Source organism: Gossypium hirsutum, chromosome D09, assembly GCF_007990345.1.
Source record: "Gossypium hirsutum isolate 1008001.06 chromosome D09, Gossypium_hirsutum_v2.1, whole genome shotgun sequence".
Taxonomy (NCBI): Eukaryota; Viridiplantae; Streptophyta; class Magnoliopsida; order Malvales; family Malvaceae; genus Gossypium; species Gossypium hirsutum.
The window spans coordinates 53,735,170-53,749,002 of NC_053445.1; the positions used below are offsets into that span (position 1 = coordinate 53,735,170).

Here is a 13,833-nt window from a genome sequence, read left to right on the forward strand (position 1 = left end):
GCTTGCCACGTGTTCTTCTTGGTAGAAGGGTATAAAAATAACAAATATATTTGTTACAATTTCATATAAAATGCAACTGATGCTTTGGTTGTAATGGTAAAATTAAAGTTTTAATATGAATGGTGTTTTTTGTTCAAATCTTTCTTTATCTATAAAATATAAAAAGGGAAAAAAATTCATAATAATTTAACTTACTTTCTAAAAAAATACAATTTTTTAATTAAATTTGGATTCAATTGATTGATGGCACTAGACTTGTTTGGGGTTGAGTCAAGTCAGGCCACGACCTGTTTCTAGAAAAAAATTCTAAGTCTAGGTTCATTTTTAACCACCCAAAAACCTCGTTTTACAGTTTAAAAATTAATAAAATATTAAAATTAATTTTCATATTAATATTTTGCATATTTTTATAATTAAATTTAAAAAATATTTTTGATTTTTTAAATTGAATTCAGGATGAGACAAGCCAACCCAATAAATAAAAATACTTGTCCAAACTCAATTCAAGTCTGACTTAACTTATTGAATCGAGTGGACTATTTGACCCATGAACAAGTCTAGATGATACCAACTCAATTATAATTATTTATTATAATAAATATGTAGACACTTTTATGAGTTACGACATGTTATTTTCATGTCATAGATTAATACTATAACTTAAAACCAAATAAATAAATAGCAAACCCTAGAAGATTGAGAGAAGGGTAAATTTAATATTTATATCTCGAATTTAAAAAAAATAGGATTCTAGGTTGATATTTTCGATATTTAGGGAAATAAGTTGATTTTAGAGAGAGAACTGAAAACGCGTCCTATAGAGTGCACTTTCAATCATTTCAACTAAAAACATATTCAGTAGAATATGTTTTTTATTTCTCTCTCTAAAATCGACCTATTTTCTTAAATATCAAAAAAATTAATTTAAAACCCTAAATATTTTTTAAATCCGACATATATCTCAAATTTATGAATCCAATCTCGTAATCGACTCAATAGGAAAGCCAAGAGCCATTTGCTTTTTTTGTAGGGTCGTTCTGTTTACTTTACCTATATATATACCCTCCCTCATACGTAACTTAGCATATATGGTACCAAATAAGTTGTATGTATGTATGCTATGCAAGTGTATGTATGGAGAATATTTTCATAAATGTGCATACATAGCTAAAAAGACAAGTACGGCAAAATAATGTCAAACTTTACGGGACAAAAGAAAGAATATGGTGACGTGTTTAGGCAACCATTATAATTAGTGGATCTCACTAAATTGTGTGTAATTAGAGCACTCTAATCTTTTTTAATACTTAAAGGGAAGCGAGAATTGGAGGAATTACATGGGGAATTACACCTAAATTTAATTTTAAATATTTATTTTTTATACAAGTTTAAGCTATAAAATTTTATATCATAAGCATGAACACATATGAATGTTTGGGATGGTTATGACCAATGATTTATTATATTATAAATCTTAAAAAATCATCTTATAAAAATAACTTATGTGTATTCTATAACGTTATAACAACAAAAATATTATTTAAATCTTATTTTTTAAAATTTATGGTAAAAAAGTTTATAGTGATTTACACATTATAAAAGTGTTATAATATATTTATTTATAAAAAGTTATGGTCAATAAGCATGGTATAAACTATTTATGTGTCTATGCTATATACTAAAAATAATAATATGCTTATTTGTAAAAAAAAATGTTATAGTTTTTTTATCATAACTCGTTTGTAAAACACACACACAACTTTCTAAAGTTATGACAAAAAAATTTATATTATTTATAAGAAATGTTAGGAATGTTATTAGACAATTTATAAAAACTTATTCATACAGGTTATATATTATAAATTTTATATTATTTTGACTTAATTTACATATAACCTAAAATAATTATTTCTCTAAATCAAGTTTATTTGTGAACCCAAATATTATATGGTAGATGTTAATTATACAAAAACAAAATGTTTTCTTACATCTTATTGTGGGGAATGATACCATTTAAGCGAATAGAGCTAAACACAAGCATCAGAGGCAACTCATGAACTCTTTTAATTTGAGACATTCAAGACTTCGAAAATGTGGTTGAGAAGGCATTTGTTTTGTTATTCTAAATAAATATTTCTCATATTAATTATATCACCTTAGTATAGTATAAAAAGGCAATGTTAGATCGATCATACTAACATGTTACATATTTCATAGATTCATATTCATTCGTACGTGGATTTGAGATGATCCATAAGTTGAAGAGTATATGGAAGAAAGAGATTTTGATAATCTTAATGATACAGATTCAAATTCAAATGACGATGAACTTAGTCAAAAACTCAAACAATTAGATATATAAAATTGTATATGATGTTTATTTTATTATTATTTTAATTAGTAATCGTATTATCAACTACATTTTCTTACTAGCATAATACATATGATGATTTGATTTTAATTTTTATTATTTGTTTATAAATTTTTTTATCATGCTAATTATTTTTTATAGATAAGGAATACTTCTCCATCCAAAACCCCAAAAGTAGGAAAAAGAAAGAAAGAAAATATTCTACCAAATTTGTTTGAGGCCTTTCAATTTATTACCAAACAAACAAACAATAATATATAATATATAATATTAGGTAGGAGTATCAATATATCCTTTAGAGTTGCAAAATCTTCACGTGCTTTATTCGTTGTAAATTTATTCCAAAAATATTTTCCTTTTAAGATTGGTTATATGATTCTCAAAATTATATTAGTTATTCTTTTAACATCTTATTTAGAATGTTAAAGATAGGGACGAAATTAAAAGAAAAAAGAAAAAAGAGGGAGTAAATTATAAATATTTGTGGGAATGAATTTTTGAGTATTTTTTGGTGTATTTTCAATGTCACATTGAAGTAAGTACTTTTTAACTTATTGAGTTTTTTAATATTTTTATAATTTTAGAGTTGAGTTTATTTAAATTTAAATTAATAATGTGGTTTAGTGTAGTAAATTGTTTGAGTTGGAACAAAGGACAAAAGAGCTAATTAATGTGTCCTTTTGCACTTTGTAGGCTCTAGTGACATCGTTTCATCTCCAACAATTTGATAAAGCTTTGGGAATAAAGATATATAGCATTTACATAATATAAGATGATTGGACTGTTAATTATATTCTAAAGTGATTTTTAGTATTGTGGTGAATCTACAAATTTTTTTAGCCAGGGTTTTATAGATTAAAATATAAGTTATTGTGTATTAATTTATAATTTTATCATTTTGTAAGGATTAATATATTTTTTTTTATTTTTAGGAGTTAAAATATAATTTTACTATATATTAATTTATATTTTCTTTAGTTATAAGAGGATTGAATTAAAAATATTTCTTTCGCTATATATTAATTTATCTATTTATAAGAGGACTTAATTGAAACTTGTTATTTTAAGACTCAAAAGTATTTTCCAACCTCCAAAAATACAAAACCTTTAAAAATTGTTAGCTTCTAATAAATTATGTACCTGTTAGACTTACTCATGTTAAAGCCTGAGTTTTATCTTAATCTTTTTTCGGTCATATCTCCAAATGAATAAATTTAGAACATAGAATTTAACAAGTCAAAATTTATATGCTACTTTCACTATCAAGATAAGAAAACGAGTCATAGATGCTCGGATATGAACATTTATCAAAGAAAATTTAAATGTCACATCTTTAAAAGCAATTATATGATTCAATTGAGCTGTTGTTCGGATTTTATAACGAAAATAACTTAATTCTAATGCAAATTTTCCTAGATGTCTGTGTCTATATATATCATCGGCATCTATATATGTATGTGTGTGTCACTATCCTATCCAAAGTTGACATTCCCCACCTCCCCAACCCCACAGTCACATGAAAAACCAATGGGGAATTTTCTTTCTAAAAAAAAATGACAGCATGGACCGTACAAGAGAAAAATGTTAGTCACATATCAATTCTCATTGCTTGCCATATACCCTATCATTTTCCACCATGCAATGGCTTATATGGATAGAGAGAGGGGTTAAATTAACTTTTATTCCTAAATTTGTCAATTAGGTCTATTTTAGTAATAAGTGCGGAGAATTTGGATTCAATTCCAAGCAATTTCATCTCTAGTCTCCAATTATTATAAAGAAAAAAAAGTTTATTTTAGTATTTGTAATTTTTTTGGGGTTTAGAGTTATTAAAATTGGTAAATGTAAAAATTTAATGACATGACATAATTTTAAAGTGTTAGTTCATCAAATCTTGATAGAATCCAAATTCAAATACCAAAGTAGACACAAAAATATATAGATATTAAAGTGGACCAAATTGCTAATTTTAAAGACTAAAAATTATATTAACACATATATATTGAATTTTTGGTAGATTCTAAGCGACAACTATCTAGTTAAATAGTTTGAAGAATACCACACAAGTCAATATCAAATCAAAAGGGTGATTTTGGGAGGTGGCATCCATCCAAATAATCTCAAAGGAACCTTCACTTTTCTTATTTTTTATTCATTATTTTCATTTACTTTTCCAATATTATAATGTATTTTCCTATTTCATCAATACCCTAAATTTCCCTATATATATACATATATAAGTTCATCAAAGCTTTACATCTATCACAAAGCCAAAGCATATAGTAACAAATTAAGTAGCATTTGCTCCGAAACATAGACTTCAACTTGAAAAAATATATCGGATCGATGGATCGGGTAGCAAAATTGGCGTCACAGAAGGCAGTGGTGATCTTCAGCAAGAGTTCATGTTGCATGTGCCATGCAATCAAGAGATTGTTCTACGAGCAAGGGGTGAGTCCAGCTATATACGAGCTTGACGAGGACGCCAGAGGCAAGGAAATGGAATGGGCTCTGATGAGGCTCGGCTGCAACCCATCGGTCCCAGCCGTGTTCATCGGTGGTAGGTTCATCGGGTCAGCTAACACTATCATGACCCTTCACCTCAATGGTTCCTTGAAGAACTTGCTAAAAAATGCCGGTGCTATTTGGCTTTAAATTTTAAAAGAGTTACAATTTCCCCCACAGCATGTAGCCCGGCTTTTAATTTGTATTGAAAATAAATCTATAGAGCCTAATGTATCTTTATATATATATATATATGTACGTGTATATTTTATGCTTTGAAATTTGAACTTCATTGGAGTTTACTCTTGAAAGTCAAAGCTTTTGACTTTTTTTTACCCAATAATTCTTCAAGTTGTTATAATCCTTGTGACTGGTATCAAATCGAAAATAGTTGGATGAGAGGATTTACGGTCAAGCTTTTCAATTTCAATCTACAAAAGTTATATTTACCTCCATAAAAAAGATTAATATAACGTTTAATTCTTGAACTTGGCGACTAAGTTCATTTTGATTCCTGAACTTGACAAATGTGAAGGTTTGATGACACCATCTCCAAAATCATGCCACGTCATCAAATTTAGATAGAATCCGAGTTTAGGGGCCAAAATAAAAGAAATTATCAAATTCAAGTGCTAAAATAAACTAATTGACAATTCAAGAACTAAAGAATATAGTAACCCTTTCTTTTATAAAGTTACAATTACACCACATTTTGTAGTCATGGATCAAGATTCCATTCTATAAAATGGTAAGAGAAATTGGGATTTTAGTTTCTATATTACGTTTTTTGTAGCAGTGGAGACAAATATATATGTCATTTATATGCATATATTCCATTTTTTATAAATAAAATCCCGATTGTTTGCTTGAATTATATTCTTGTTAAAGTGTTGTTCCATCAATGCATATATTTTAGGAATCAAGAAATCAAAATTCTTGAAGGTATGGCAATGGAATCATTTCCTCATTTGGTTTTACAGTGATATATTAATTTAATTAAATTCCAAATTAAGTGTTTTAAGTGAAAGTTATTAGCACTCAAAACACAAAAGATTTCCTTTTATTATCATCACTTTGGGTTTAGGTTCTTCTTCTTTTCCAAATCAATCAAAGCAATTGCAAACAAAACATATTAATTCCATTTTCCAGCATTATGTGTGCCCATCCCCATGTGGAGAATATTGCTCACCAACGTCATGCCTTTATAAAGTCTCTTTGTCAATTCATTCAGATTATGGTAGAATCTCATTGTCAACCTAAATTTAATTAATCTCTTTTTTCAAATTACATGTATATATCATCACTAGCCCCCCCCCCTTTTTTAATTATTATATCATTTAATTTCTAATGAGAATTTTGAAAATTTTAGAAATTTTAAATTTGGACAATTCATCAAAAACCAATCACATATACGCAGGATTGTACCATGGAGGGAGGCAGCGGTCACGACTCCCTTGATTAAATGGAGTAATAACAATTTTAGTCCCTAAAAATTATTAATACTTCCTTTTAAGCTTTTTTTAAAATAAAATTTTTAATTTTGGCCTATAATTTTATTTCGGTTCCTTCACTACCAAATTCCTGGCTATACATCCTCGTATATATGTATACGTACATGGGAAAGGTTCTTATATTTAGCTATGAAACTCAAAGGGGCATTGGTATCTATGCTCAATGCTTTTAGTTTATCGTTTCATATATTTAGAGTGTCGTCAGACATTCATTTTATGTCAATCTTTGATGACAAAAGGATAAAAAAGTAAACACGGAAAACTATAGCCACTATTTTGAGAATTTTCTACTTTGGGGGTATACATCCACAAAAAGCAGTTCATCAATGTGATGAGGCCTTCAGTTATTAATTGTTCCGTTTCAATTTCAATACATCTTCTTGGGTCTATGGATTTAGTCCTCCTGTGATAGCCCGAAATAGGGCCTAATCGGAATAGTGGTTTCGTAACCACAAATCCGAAGTGAAATAGTTTAATTTTATAAATTTTTATTAGTTACTGATTGATTGAAATATTGTGTGAAAATATGGATAGGAAATTTTAATACTTTAGTGCTTAATTGAATTGTTAGGACTAAATTGAGAAAAATGCAAAGTGTGTCTAATTAGTGATTAAATGACTTAATTGAATTATTGCATGAAATTGGAAGTGTTTATGTGGCAATTAGACCATAAATTAGTGTTATGGACACAAAAGGGTATTTCTAGAAAAATATCTAAGTAATGGGTCAAGGGCATTTTTGTCCAAATTGGGTAAAAGACAAAATAAAGAGAAAATAAGTGTCCATCTTCTTCAAAAAAATCAGAAGCTTGCTGCCGAAAGTTTCAGGTTACCATAGTTAAGGGTTTTGATTTTCCTAAGCTCAAATGTAAGTGATTTCTTGCCCCGTTTTTAATTATTTTCGTATTTTTATGCTTATTGAAGCTTGAATTTCATGTTTCTACCATTTAATTTAAATGAAATTAAAGTTTAAAAATTGACCCATTCATGATATAATTGTAAATTGATTAGTGATGTTAGATAATGAATGTTTGAAGTGTTAATTACAAGTTTTACTAGATGAATTTCAATGAAAAATGTTGAAAAAGGGCTAAATTGTGAAAGATGGTAAAGTATGCATAAAGTTGTGATTTTGTGAAATTGAGGCCCGTTATGAGCATGAAATATGATTTAGTGAAGTTTGAAATTTAAGAATTTAGAGAATTTTATTTTTACGAGCTTAGGGACAAAAGTGGAATTTCTGAAAAGTTATGGGGAAAATTGTAAATGTGTCAAAATGTTGTGTATGAATTGTATTTGAATGGAATATTGATAAAATATATTAAATTGTGTTAATATAGATCAAGAAAGAAGAAATAGTGCAAGTGATCGGGGAAAAGAGAAAGTTATCGACTAAATTACAAAAATAGTCGTTTTGCATCCGAGGTAAGTTATATGTAAATAATAGTTATATTTGTATAAATTGTGAATTATATTTGATATGTGAATTAATATTGAATGTGGAAGGAAAGTTGTTCATGAATTATTCAAGTAATAAAGTGTTAAGTGTAAATTCCCGGTTGAACTTAGGAATAGAATTGGATACAAGTGACATGTCACTAGAGACCAGTGTTACAGTGTTACAGTGAGTCCCGGGTGCTGGGTGATCTAGCATGTGTTGCAGACACCTGACAGCTTGTGTGAGCAGACCCGTGGACATTTCCAGTGTTATTGATCAGTGGTAGCTTCGGCTACATTTCAGTGGTAGCTTTGGCTACATCCAGTGGTAGCTTCGGCTACATATCAGTGGTAGCTTCGGCTACATATCAGTGTGGCACTTATGTGCTAAATCTCTACGTATCCGTGTATATTCCAAGTGTTCAACGGGATTAATAATGAATTAAAGTGAATATGAAATGTTAAGTGTGAAAATGTATATGCAAGTGAATTGGTAAGATTGTGTATGTGTAAGTGATTGAAATTGCTAAGAAATATTTTGATTAGTTATATGTTAAAAGTGTTAATTATTAATTGAGTAATTATTGTTTACATGTAACTTACTAAGCTATTTATAGCTTACACATCTCTTTCTTTCCTTTGTTTTATAGTGAATTGAACTTGATCGAATAGTGGACCGTCGGAGCTCGTATCACACTATCATAACCATCTCGGTATTATGTGCTTTTCAAAATGTTTAAACTATGGCATGTATAGAGTCTTAATCATTTTGAGCATGTCCAAATGATATGGCTAATGTTAGCTATTGAAGTAGTTATTAAAGAATATGTTTTGGAGTTATGTATGTTTAAATGGTAACTAATTCAAAGAAGCAGTTTCTTTGACAGCAGCAGTGACGTGAATGTGAAAAATCACCATAAATAGTAGAAATGGAATTAGAGGGTGAATGATATATAGAATTAAAGCTTATCAAGTCTATTTTTACATGAAAGAAACGGTGTAGGCAAAGGAATTTTATATTTTGAGATATTTAAATTTTAGTGAGACAAGGTCAGAATGGTTTTTGAAGTCCCCTGTTCTAACTTTAGAAAATCATTATAAATTGTAAAGAAATAATTATAGGTCATAATTTATATGTTTAGATTCCTTAGTGAGTCTATTTTCAAAATAAATTAATGGTAACCTTATATGAATTCTGTACAATTAGATATTTGATTTTTAGCGCCAAGAGGTCAGATCTGTCGAGCTGTGAAACAGGGGATACTTTAATGAATAAACTGTACTAATGTGCTAAGTTAAAAATTCTGAAACTTTTATGGTAAGTAGGAATATGAGTCTAGTTTCACGGAAAATTTACGGATTTAAATTTTGAGTTTCGTAACTCAAGTTATAATTAAATTAGTGACAGTTGCGCAGGTGGACAGTGTTGTTATGAACAGTGAATTTAATTTTAAAAGCAAATTTTTATGCTCCGAATCGGTAAGTTAAATTGGATGACATCTCGTACTCGATTCCGGAGACGGTCTCGGGTAAGGGGTGTTACACCTCCTACTATGCTAAATTTAGAATTCAACCCCTTTAATTTGGCATAACTTGATTGTTATTTGCTTTTATAATTTTATTAGTAAATTCAAATTTATAACACCATTAGTTTCTACCGTTAAAAAACATGGGTTTTTTAAACAACTTTAAGCATCGAACTCGCACATTGTTGATTAAATTTAAAAATAGTTTTAATCATGTGACCGAATAACAATAAATATATATTTTTTTACTTTTATCATTTTAATAAGAGCGACTACCAATATTTTCAATTTGAATATGCTAATTATATTATAAAAATAAGAGAAATAAATATGTTAAGCCAAAACTTGACCCAATTCTCATTTTGCACATTGGTAGATATTTGGTCGACGAAAAAACTAATGAATTTTCAAGTTATATTACGCAATTTGGTTCAATGAATATCTTAATAAATGATTGAATCCAAAAAAAATGTACTAATTTTTTTTATATCATCTCAAATTTTGTTATTATTTATAAGTTGTGGATTTAGTTTATGCATTTTAAATTGATCAATTTTAATTTTTATATTTTTAAAATTTAAAATTTTAGTCATAGCACAAATGATGATAGTTAAATCTGTTGGTTTAATTTTTGCTATTAATCCTATATTTTGCATAAATCATTCTATTTTTAATTCTTATATTTTTTGAATTTTAAAATTTCAATCATGCTTCAAAACTGCCCTCCTTAAATTCGTTATCACTCGTCACTTCAGTTAATAAATTTCAACATATTTTAACCTAAATTCTAGAGATATTTAAATTCATCCCTTCAATTAAATGAACTATAAATATCAAATTATTTAATATCTCAAATTAAAATATAAAGATCGAATTCATTTTCAAGTTTGTTCATGAACTGAATTTAGGTAAGATATTGGTGTTTTTTGGTAATGTTGGAATCAACTTGAAATACGGGCTTAATTTTGAACCAATCTTGATCAAATTAGGAAAAAGATTGGGCTTGGCTCAGCCCACCAACATATAATTTTCATTTTTAGAAAATATGATTTTTGTGATATATTTTTCCAACTTTACTCGCTGGGATCCTTGTCGAATAAGGTTCATCAAATTTGTATCGAAAAATAAAACGATATTTTGGATTTAAATATTTATCATATATAATAAAAATATATATATTATTATTATTTATAGAACAAAACAATTAGATATTAGAGGTTGATATTTGAGTTTAAAGCTTAATTACTAGGCTGGGTGGGGCATGGGTTTCAAACTTTTTGTTTAAAGCACACTTATTTTTTAAATTAGTTTTTTTTTTCAAGTGCATATTTTGGAAATCATATCTATGTCTAAATATCCTCAATTTTCAAATAAATGTTCAAGCGCTTTGACTGTTAATCTTACTCTTCAATAGATTTATACATTATATATATATATATATTTGCAATTTGATTGAATTTTAAAATTGTGGAACGTGTCTTGTATTTTTTGACAAAAAAAAAAAGTTGTTGACGTCTTGAAAGAGCTTTAAGAGAATTTTGTATTTTAGTCGGAGGGTTTTGTATTTGGAGTTCAATGTTTGTTTTTTATAATCTCCATCTTGTACTTTTCAAATTACTTTCTCATTAGTGAAGTCTCATTTACCCGTGATTTTTTATTTTCTTAATAGAAGGTGTTTTACGTAAATATTTGTGTATTTGATTTTCTCTATTTTCTTATTTGTTATTAATACGAGTCGATCCCCAACAACTATCAGTTGCACTTAGCTAAATGCAAACTCACAATCTCAAACACAAAGAAATGTACTTAGCAGCCGGAATACAATTTAATCTAAGTAATTTTTACCCCTACATTATTTTTATGTGTGAGCTTAAGAGTTTAAAGTTGAAAATTCGGATATGATGATAGCACTTTTAAAAGAATTTGTGGATACTTAAAGAAGATAATTTCAAATTATATTCGAATTACAAAATTTCAGCATCAATAATTTTTTTATCCTCAAACTACAAGCTCCTTGAAAAATAAAAAATAAAAATATTATTCATCGGCTTATTTCTTTAAATGGGCATGGGCATGGTGAGCAAAAGTATTCATAGATCAATCAGATTAAAGTCCAGTTTTAAAAAATTGTCAATACTTATTTTACCATTAAAAATATATTTTAATTGATATTTTATATTTTAATTATTTAAATTGAATTTGAGGCAAAACGGCTTAAGATAAGAAAATCCTTATTCAAGTGTAGGTGAACCCGACCATTGGGCAGATCTAATGGTGAGGCATGCTTGTGTTCATCCATGGTGCAGTAAAAAGTATTGGCAAAATATTCATCTTGTCTAAAGAGTGATGGAATTTATTCCATTTTATCTTAAAATAGAAAAAGATACCTACCTTTTTTGTTCTATTTTAAAAGTTTTTAGGGTTTGGTTTTCTCCACTCCATTTATCAAAATAATTAGTTTACCATTTAAAATATAATATATTAATATAATTAAATTTAAAAAAAATTCTAAATGTTATCAAATATTATATCAAAAGATAAATTAAAAAAAATCCAAACTCAACCCTAATCCGGATTTATCAAACCGGATGCATAACTCAACTCTTGAGGGATCTATTTTCAAAAATTTATTTTTAATTTGAAAAGAAAAAGAGAGAATAATTAGTGCATTAGTGCTCATATGATGATCATTTGATCAAAGTTGGTGCAGGCAAAAACAAATAAATAAATAAAATGGTCCCAAAAGGTAAAAACAGTAAAAAAAAAAAAAAAAAGGTCTCATAGTGAATTTTTTTCTTCTAAAAAGTAAAAAAGAAAAAAAAAATGCACTGACATACTTATGTATGGATAACTTGGCATCAAAGCTACTTCCTCGATATGCTATGGATTTCTCAAGTTTTTTCTTAAATTAATAAAATTATTGTTTATTTTTATATATAAATTATATATTTTTATCTTATGTTTACGAATGGGGTCAGACTTGTGTATAATATTAACACTATATATAATTGTTCAAGTTTAGAATAAATCTAAAATATGTGTATTAAATTTTATTTTAAATTCATCTAAAAGATTTTTGAATTTAACCTAATGTTTTTTGACACAAATATTGACTGAAACGTTAAAATTTTAAACATGGTAATTTACATGCACTTCATGTTAATATTTTTTAATTATTTGTTGACGTGTCATATAAAATAAATAATGTCATGTCAACATGAAATACACATTACTGTAACTCAAATGGTCACACTAACATAATTAAAAAATTATTATTTTAATTAAATATTTTTATTAAATAAAATTTATTTGATTTTTAAAAAAAATTAATAATCGAATTTGGTTAAAAGAATAAGAGTGAAATTGACCCCAAAAAATAGAAATATGAATGACTAAATCAGTAAAATATCTTATTATATACGTTTGGGAAGTTAATATTTTTATATAAATGGTGTTAATTAAAACAAAAATAAAGATATTTGAAATAGTAATATTATAATTAATTAATTATTATCAATGAATTTGGAAAGTTAATACTTTTTACATGAAAAATATATTTAAAATAATGTTTTGGAAGGTTAGTATATATAAAATTATGATTTTTTTTTTTAAATTTGAAGTCGTACAAAAATAGAGAACTTTTTTGTCAGAAACTGACATTCTATTCTAATATTTAAAATTCAAAAAAGGATATTTTTAAAAAAGTAAATAAAAAACATTAAATAATACCGTAGTTGGATCGAGCATCATGACATCACCACCTTTTTTTCTCCATCACACATCTAAATCCAACGGCTCAAACTTCAGAACACCCAAAAAGGAAAACACGGATATCAAGCACACCGAATCGAAGTCCCCTTTATTATTATTTTATCTACTTTTCTTTTTTTAAATGTTATTTATATATATTTTTAGAAAAATTTAAAACATGCGTTGAGAATTTCCATCACAAGTGTGGAAAGCACATCTTCTAAAGTGGGACACACACATTTTTCTCCTTCCGACCATGATAATTATTTTATTACTAGAAACTGCTACTAATATTTTATTTCTTTTTACCATAATTATTCTTTTAGCTACAAAATATCAATTGTAATTCAGGTGCTAATAAGGTGACAATCGGATGGGAAAAAATTCATTTAATTCCTCTCATAATATAAATCATTAAAATTGTTTTTTTTCAATTTTTGAATAAACAAAAATTTTGCAATATTAGTTCCTCCAAAAAAAACTAATAACATTATTTAAATATTTTAACATAATTTTTAATCTTCATCTCTTTAAAATTTTATTTCCATCTCTTAAATAAAATTTCTAAATTTTGTCTCAAATTATTCTGAGATTAAATCTTGCCGTGGGTCTAGATATATTAATGATTTATTTTTTATATACTCAAATCCTTTAAAAAATTATAAATCTAAATAATTATGGTAAAATAAGTTTTTAAAAAAAGGTAACCATTTGGGAAATTAATTTTTACCTA

At 27.0% G+C, this 13,833-nt stretch overlaps 1 protein-coding gene across 1 annotated transcript; it reads left to right on the forward strand.

Moving 5' to 3' along the window:
* The first annotated feature begins 4,642 nt into the window (after nt 1–4,642).
* LOC107931435 (monothiol glutaredoxin-S10) lies at nt 4,643–5,187 on the forward strand. The gene has a single exon (XM_016863309.2). The coding sequence runs from the start codon at nt 4,718–4,720 to the stop codon at nt 5,024–5,026; it is 309 nt and encodes a 102-aa protein (XP_016718798.1). The 5' UTR covers nt 4,643–4,717; the 3' UTR covers nt 5,027–5,187.
* Nucleotides 5,188–13,833: the final 8,646 nt, after the last annotated feature.

Coding starts and splice junctions, on each gene's coding strand:
- LOC107931435 (XM_016863309.2), top strand. CDS start 4,718: ATGGATCGGGTAGCAAAATTGGCGTCACAGAAGGCAGTGGTGATCTTC.